Genomic DNA, 7,928 nt, shown 5'->3' on the forward strand with positions numbered 1-7,928 from the left:
TTAATGCGCCGAACTTTCTGTTCTTTTGGTCAATATTTTCTCACGACGAGGCCAGCACTAGGGAAGACTCACAAAGAGTTGATAGACAGAGGAGTATAGCCGAGAAGTTGAATTATCACGACTTCTTAGCTAAGAATTGCATGATCGAGTACGTGTTGGGTTCAAACAGTGAATCAGTAATACAAAATATTACTCTGCATCCACCATGTGGACTTTACACTAGAGGTTTGAAACTTGTGAATTTGAACAGTCCCAATCCCAAGAATGGTCCCCACCCCATTTTGAAGCCGACCTTCACATGAACAGGACTCTTTCACGTGAGAGACTGTTCACGAGAGAGGCACTGATTTGCGTCGTGCTGCTTTTCTCTGGAATTTGGTTTCAGGGGATCCATGCTCACATGAGTTGGTACTGAAACGATGGGTATCCCAACTCCCAGCCGTGTTAGTGCAACGCAGATATCCGTTTCCTAGCGAATTTATCATGCACAGACCAAGCTTTCCCAAGCGACGGTGCAGATTTCATAGATCCCTAAAATCACCCTACACCCGAAAAGTTGAAACCCTAGTTGATTCCCGTGAAAGCTGGCTGTTGCGAGGAAAGTACTGGAAAAAGAGAAGCGAGAAACAACTTTTAGTCGTTTGTGGGAAAGAAGCTTGATTTTGGAGTTTGGAGTTCGATTCTGGGGAGAGAGAAGTCCAGCGGAACAGCTTTCCCGAGCTGTTGAGGTCGGAAACTAATTCCCAGATTAGGGCGGAAAGCAGGGAAAACTCTGGGGGACGGATCCCCTCGAACCCTAGTCACCGGAAACCGCTGCCGTTGCTTCTGGTGGTCGCCGGTCAGGTTCCAGGCACGTCGAGCAGTCTTCTATTTTGTCCGCTTGAATTTTGATTTTCATCTCATCCGTGTCGAAGTCGCAGCTCTCCTCCGTGGTAGCCATGTTGCACTCAAACAAACTTTTTTGCTACTTGGCAATCTGGTTGTTTGGTGCTTGACTGTCTATATCGAAGGATTACGCTGAATTTTCTTTGGAGATTTTTCAGCGCCTTTGCTGGAAGCTCAATAATTCGGTAATGTTCTGATGGGTTTCGAGTCTTTTCCTTGGAAATTTTGTCTCTTTTCTGCGAGTGCATGCTTTGTACTACGGCGTATTTTTGTCCTTTAGAATATCTGATCATCCATAGGGCATGTACTTCAAAACACTGCATTGTAATAACGCTTATCATGCAAAGACATCAACCAACAAAACAAGTGAACGCATGTAGGTTCCAATTTTGCCTATGTACTCGTATGGTCGCTGACAGTTGTTGAAAATAAAACTGCATCGATTTGTTGCAGAAAAAGATACAGTACATTTGCAGCAGCTCTTGAGGATTATTCATTTGTTCAAGTATCAGCCACACCCACATTTCCTCAGAAAGGGGCGGGTGGGTGGGTGTAGTTAAATAATAGAGTTAACTGATGCTGAGATTTCACTGATCAAAAGTTATACAATTTGTGATGTTTTCTTCATTACCAGTTAATAAAGTTATACAAATGATCTTTTATGTTAAATGTGTCCGGAACTTCTTCCTTTTCCTTTCTTTTGACTTTTGAAATGTCTAAACCTGAAACATCCTTAAACTACAAATTATGAAAACCTGATTTAGAACATATCTAGATTGGGATTATGAGCCTTCCCTTTCCCATGAATAGCTTATCTAAAATGATTAAGGCTTTGTTTGGAACCCCTAGAAAAGAAAAGAATATGAGAATTTGACCATTATTATTCTCTAAAATAGTTAGTGAAAACGAGATATTGATCAAATTTTCCTTTTCACTAACAATTTTTGGGAATAATAATGGTCAAATTCTCATTTTTTTTTCTTTTCCATGGGGCTCCAAACAGACCATAAAAGAAACATTATTTAATTATTTCTGTCTTGTCAGTCTGCAGGGAGGATAGAGTACTTTTACTTATTTGGAAAGGTATTATTCATATCTTTATATTATACTAAAGGGATATATATGCCTGTCTGATGATATGGTTCACTTTGATGAGCTTGTATTTTCTCATTTTCACCCTGCTGTATGATATTAGTTGGCTCTCATTATTATCATCATTTACTTGGTAATCATCCTTCTTGCAATTTCTTAGGACTTCTTCATGTGTAATTTTCACTACTTTCTCTCCCAGTTGCTTGGGGGATGATTGGAAAAACTTCTTGGAACATTTGGAAATAGCGCAATTTGGGTGAAGGAAGAGGAGGAAATTGAGAGATAAAGGAGAAGAAGAAATTTCTGAAGAGCCTGAAAGGCTTCGTTGGGAACTGTGCACGAATTCCCAGACTTATTAAATAAGTGCTTTGAGTTATAAATTACAAAAATACTCCTATGCACTTAATAAACCTTAATCTTCTTATATCTTTCTAACTACATATCCTATGTACATGAAAATTTAACCACTGTTATAATTTAACATGCAGAACAAGATTACATAAAGAAAATTAACACTAAAGTGATAAAATGACCAAAATACCCCTGGATGAGTTTTCTAACATAGACATTGGGAGGAATCATTGAAAAAAATCCATATGTTGTTTTGTTTAAGTAAGCATAACAAAACCTTCCGCCTCCCCAGTGCTATTACTTGAAGGAACGGGAAGATAATTATCAATTCCACTTCTCACCAAATTGAAGATCTTGTTACCTGGCTTCTCCCTCATGAAGGATGGTTGAAACTAGTCATTTTTTCCCTCTGTGGATAATGCAAGTCCATGGCGGCAGAGTTGCAGGCTCTTCTTCAGGGTCTTAGACTATTCTCTAAGAGGTTCTCCTTTCCTATTCTCTTAGTAGTAATTATGATAATAATTCTTGTTAGTATATCTAGATTAGATAACTTAACTTGCAAACATAAACTTATTATAATTTCATAGATTGTATCTGTGCATAATGATTTTATGTAAAACATTGTGATGTTTCATGGGATTTTGCTATAGTTGTTGATGCTTTGATAATAATCTTCATGTTTTAGAAAATGAAGATATTTTAACATATATGCAGAAGATGAGAATTTGAATTCCTCAACTTTAAAAACCAAGCACAGAAGAATTCTGTTTCTTGGAGTTAACACAAATTAGCCCATAGAAATTGCTCCATTCTTGAATTCTCAAAATTTGAATGCTTACTAATTAAAGGTTCACTAATATTTTTAGCATTTTAAATGACCTAATATTAGCTCAGGACTTGTCTTTTTCATTGGCCTCGATCCTGCATTGTTGATGGACTTGCTCATACATGATAATGATGTTATTGTCATGTATTTATTTGTTTGAATGAACATATAAAGTTTTTCCTACTCTGTTTCTTGATTTTATTGATTGGCTCTCCTAGTTGGTAAACCTAATTAGCTAGGAATACTTGAAAAAGCCATACTCATCGTTCATTTAACAGTTTTGTTATTTTTTTTTGAATAAGTGGTGCGATATTGAATAGGTCGATAAATTTAATAGGTATTCCAGATGATATACAGAACATGACTGTTCCTTAGATGAGGCATGGTTACTTGTCTACACCAGAAGGCAGTTTATGAGAATTAGACATGCAAGCTTAGCCATCTTAATCTCCTACAGTTTTTAAAACAATATGGCATTCCCTGTAGCTATGAACTCAAAAAGTTGATAAGCACGAAAGTATGATAGGATTACGCCTGTTCACTGACTGTATATATAATGTACTCAATGATCTATAATTAGTGATAGACACTTTTTTCTCTTGTTCTTGACTTGGTTCAAGGTGTTCAGGGATTCTGGTATGCTGGCTGTAGTACGAAAGTTCGAGAAAGGAAAAAAAAGGAAAGCAATAGAAGATGATCCTAGTAGCAAGAGGACCAAGAGCCCCTATGAAACCTGGTCTAGCTATGAAGATGATGTCATTCTTGAACTACTGGCAGAGGAGACCCAGAAGGGCAATAAGATGTCTGACGGGCAGTGGGGGAGGGGTATATGGACCAGAGTTCTAAAAGAATTTACAGAGAGAACTGGCACTGTCAAAACAAAAGAAAACGTTGTTAACCGACAAAAAACATGGAGGAAGGTTTACCAGAGGATCAATGCGTTGCTTGCTACTGATGGATTTTCTTGGGATCCTACATCAAAGAAGCTGGAGGTGGAAGAAAATGCTTGGAAAGATTACATAACTGTACGTACTCTGTTTGGTTGGGATTATTATGTTTATTTTTGAGTTTAATTCTGGTTATTGATTCCTTCTAATTGGTTGTTGTAGAGACACAAGGATGCCTACACGTTTAGGCACCATGGATGTCGTAACTATGAACTTCTCCAAAACGTTGTTGGGAAGATCATGAGTTCAAGAAACTCCAGCATTACTGCTGGGTCAAGAGTAGTAGATGAAGCTAAGAATATATTTGACACAGAGGCACAGGATTTCCCCAAGCCTATTGATGGACGGATCGAGTTGGGCAGTTATATGGAGACTTCAGGCCATGATACCGGGCCAGAGGCAAGTGCCCATGAAGGAACTAGTAGCGAGAGCAAAGAACAGGGTCAGGCTCCAGCCCCTCGGCGGAGGCTCCGACCGAAGTCTCTTGGAGACAGAGATGCAGCAATTTTATCTGCTATTTCAGAGATCTCTAATGCTATTAGGGATCTCGTGGGCAATCGAAAAGAGGCCAACAGTTGGTATGAAGCTCTAATGGAAGTTCCTAACTTGGACAGTGATCTCAGTAACCGAGCAGTTCTTCTCCTTGACACTGTTGATAAGAAGGTAGCCTTTTGCAAGAAGGTCCCGGAGGAAAGAAAGAAATTTTTGGAGTGGTTGACTCAGCAGTAAGGTCTGCAACAGAAGTAGGTGTACCTCACACCCTGTTGATCATTCAGAGAAATATGGTTTGTATTCAGGTAACTGGACTCATCCTTGTAATTCTGCATGTTAAGACCCTCTGTAAATAGACCTGCTCTTATTACTTGTACCAGGGCATAACTACTGTCAAAAGTTGGCACTATGAACTTGCTCTGGTTGACAACTTGTTGTTTTGTTTGATTTAGCTAAGAATTTTATGTTGGCTGAACTAATCTGGCTCGTTTAACCGTGATTATCACTGGGTTAAATAAATTCTGGCGAGTGATCGCTAGACGCCACGGTTCATGGGTCGATTAGATTATTCTGCTTTAGTTGGTTGATTGTGATGCAATTAATACCGACAATCAGATAGTTATTAATTGGAAAAAAACAAAACGTGTATTAATTAACCACGTCTTCGGAAAGCATCTTCGGAAAGATTATTAGAGCCTAATCTTCCAAGCTTGGAAAGACAATTCCAACCATAGAAGAAGACAAGCACATTCTTCTTCCCTCTCCGGTCATGATTTCTGGTCTTGTGAGACGGTACAGTTCTGCGATTCTCTTCCTTGAAGATTGAATTTTGTGAAGTAATAATTCTCGCCAATTGTTGATAGGCAAGAGTATTCTTTGAGCCTTTTCGCTTCATTATCTTTGTGATCGTAGTATTTAGTTGTAAAGAACTAAAGCTGAAGATTAAACTTTGGTTCTTTCTCCAGTTGAAATTGCAGATTAGAAGGGAAAGTAGCTCTGATCACTGGCGGAGCAAGTGGAATCGGTGAATGCACCGCCAGATCCTTGCACCGTCATGGGGCTAAAGTCATCATCGCCGATGTCCAGGACCATCTCGGCAGCTCCGTCTGCAAGGACCTTGGCCCAGCCGATTGCTCCTTTGTACACTGTGACGTTACCGATGAATCCCACGTCCGAGACGCCGTCGATGCGGCTGTTGCTCGCCACGGAAAGCTCGATATCATGTTCAACAACGCCGGAATCCTAGACCTCAAGAAGGCAAGCATCATGGACAACGAGAGATCCGACTTTGAGAGGGTATTGGGCATGAATACAACTGGGGTGTTCTTGGGAATCAAGCAGGCGGCTCGGGTCATGGTTCCTGCTCGCTGCGGCAGCATCATCAACACAGCCAGCGTTTGCTCCATATTTGGAGGGGTTGCGACCCATGCGTACACTTGTTCCAAGCATGCAGTAGTGGGACTAACGAAGAGTGCGGCAGTGGAACTGGGTTTGTCCGGAATTCGGGTGAACTGTGTCTCTCCTTACCTGATTAAAACGCCATTGACAAGGGAGTTCTTCAATCTGGAGGCTGAAGAAGGAGAGGCGCCACCAAGCATCTACTCTAACCTCAAGGGGATGGAAATCATGGCGCAAGACATTGCTGAAGCTCTCGTCTACTTAGGGAGTGATGAGTCCAGATATGTGAGTGGGCACAACCTTGTTATTGATGGAGGTTTTACCATTCTTAACACATCTTTGAATATCTTCGGTTAGTTTGTGCCAATCCTCATTCTTATTTGTCTTATTATGTGCAAATCCACTGGTTGTTATCAGAACAAGTTTGTAATTTGGCCGGTTTAGTTGCTTGATTGTAATAATTTATTGGGCCTTTTGATCTTTGATCTCTACCGATTGACACTTTTATTTCAGCAGAGAATTCCAAGGAGGTTAAGAGGCCAGCAGATAATTTGTCAAATCATGCTATAAATAAAACGAAAAGCATTTTCATAGGAAGATTTTGGTCAAATTCAGTTATGCTCGGTGTCTTTTTTGTAATGTGGGTAAAGCTACTGGTTGTAGTTATAACTGTTCAGAAACCAAATGTTACTATGTTAGTTCAGAAAGAAACAACTCCAGTTTCTATTTATTAGAGGCAACCTTTCAATGCTGGGTAGCCAATTTCGATCAAACAAGAAGAAAAAGTTTGTGCTGCTCCGGTCTCCAACCATGCCATCTGACCTTGTGAGAAGGTACGGTTCTGGTGTTCTTTTGATCTTCTCTTCTGAAACTTCCGGCATTGAATTCTAAAGTCGTCAGAAAATATTCTGCAACTCTTTTATGAATCAGGGTTAAAAAACTTATTTATTGTGTCCACGTGGGATTGCAGATTAGAAGGGAAAGTAGCCGTGGTTACCGGCGGAGCAAGTGGAATCGGTGAATCCACCGCCAGATTGTTTCACCGTCACGGGGTCAAAGTCATCATCGCCGACATCCAAGACCAGCTAGGCCGCGCAATCTGTGAGGACCTTGGCCCAGCCGATTGCACCTTTGTCCATTGTGACGTTACCAATGAATCTCACGTCCGAGACGCCGTCGATGCGGCTATTGCTGGGTACGGGAAGCTCGACATCATGTTCAACAACGCCGGGATCGTGGACCCCTTGAAGCAGAGCATCACGGAGAACGAGAAATCTGACTTCGAACGAGTTTTGGGAGTGAACACTACAGGGGTGTTCTTAGGCATTAAGCAAGCAGCTCGGGTCATGGTTCCAGCTCGCCGCGGCAGCATCATCAACACGGCCAGCGTTTCCTCCATTTTTGGCGGAGTTGCGACTCATGCGTACACTTGTTCGAAGCACGCAGTGGTGGGGCTGACCAAGAGCGCAGCGGTGGAGCTTGGACAATCCGGGGTTCGGGTGAACTGTATCTCTCCGTATGTGGTCAAAACGCCACTCACAAAGGATTTCTTCAAACCTAGGCCTGAAGATGGAAAGACGTCACCAGGTATTTACTCTAACCTCAAGGGGGTGGAACTCGAGACGGAAGACATTGCTGAAGCAGTCGTATACCTGGGGAGCGATGAGTCCAGATACGTGAGCGGACATAATCTTGTTATTGATGGAGGTTTTACCATTCTTAACACATCCATTAACGTTTTCCATTAATATGTGCCATTCCTGTACCCTCTTATGTGCCAAATGACCCAGATCAAAATAAGAGTGAGTCCCTGAAATAAAAAAAACTCTTATTGATCAATTCAAATCAAATTAATCGACCTCTGTCACAGCTGCTTTGTTTCTCATTTCGATTAAGAACAGTGTGTGTTTCTTGGGTTTATGCCTCTTCGAGCTGTA

The 7,928-nt window shown here is 41.0% G+C and overlaps 3 protein-coding genes across 6 annotated transcripts; all 3 read left to right on the top strand.

Annotated features, from left to right (window-relative positions):
* Nucleotides 1-584: 584 nt before the first annotated feature.
* LOC137958963 (uncharacterized protein At2g29880-like) lies at nucleotides 585-5,650 on the top strand. 4 transcript variants are annotated; one of them, XR_011114029.1, is made up of 4 exons: nucleotides 2,657-2,809; nucleotides 3,783-4,179; nucleotides 4,264-4,898; nucleotides 5,559-5,650. XR_011114029.1 is itself a non-coding variant. In XM_068806193.1 (3 exons), exons 2-3 carry the CDS (start codon nucleotides 3,793-3,795, stop codon nucleotides 4,828-4,830), a joined length of 954 nt encoding a protein of 317 aa, XP_068662294.1. In that variant the 5' UTR covers nucleotides 585-1,070; nucleotides 3,775-3,792; the 3' UTR covers nucleotides 4,831-5,161. The 4 variants fall into 4 exon arrangements, 3 of the variants coding, with proteins under 3 accessions (XP_068662294.1, XP_068662293.1, XP_068662292.1); XM_068806193.1 differs by lacking the exons at nucleotides 2,657-2,809; nucleotides 5,559-5,650 and adding an exon at nucleotides 585-1,070 and having other exon boundaries at nucleotides 3,775-4,179; nucleotides 4,264-5,161; XM_068806192.1 differs by lacking the exons at nucleotides 2,657-2,809; nucleotides 5,559-5,650 and adding an exon at nucleotides 585-1,070 and having other exon boundaries at nucleotides 4,264-5,161.
* On the top strand, nucleotides 5,363-6,348 carry LOC137958562 (secoisolariciresinol dehydrogenase-like). Its single transcript, XM_068805623.1, has 2 exons — nucleotides 5,363-5,385; nucleotides 5,571-6,348. The coding sequence occupies exons 1-2, from the start codon at nucleotides 5,363-5,365 to the stop codon at nucleotides 6,346-6,348; spliced, it is 801 nt and encodes a 266-aa protein (XP_068661724.1).
* Nucleotides 6,349-6,358: 10 nt separating this feature from the next.
* Nucleotides 6,359-7,841, top strand: LOC137958965 (borneol dehydrogenase, mitochondrial-like). The gene is made up of 2 exons (XM_068806194.1): nucleotides 6,359-6,824; nucleotides 6,962-7,841. Exons 1-2 carry the CDS (start codon nucleotides 6,739-6,741, stop codon nucleotides 7,737-7,739), a joined length of 864 nt encoding a protein of 287 aa, XP_068662295.1. The 5' UTR covers nucleotides 6,359-6,738; the 3' UTR covers nucleotides 7,740-7,841.
* Nucleotides 7,842-7,928: the final 87 nt, after the last annotated feature.

The sequence above is a fragment of the Aristolochia californica genome, unplaced genomic scaffold, assembly GCF_029961685.1.
Source record: "Aristolochia californica isolate CCGP_79_NKW_82.1479 unplaced genomic scaffold, dmAriCali1.0.hap1 SCAF_3, whole genome shotgun sequence".
NCBI lineage: Eukaryota > Viridiplantae > Streptophyta > Magnoliopsida > Piperales > Aristolochiaceae > Aristolochia > Aristolochia californica.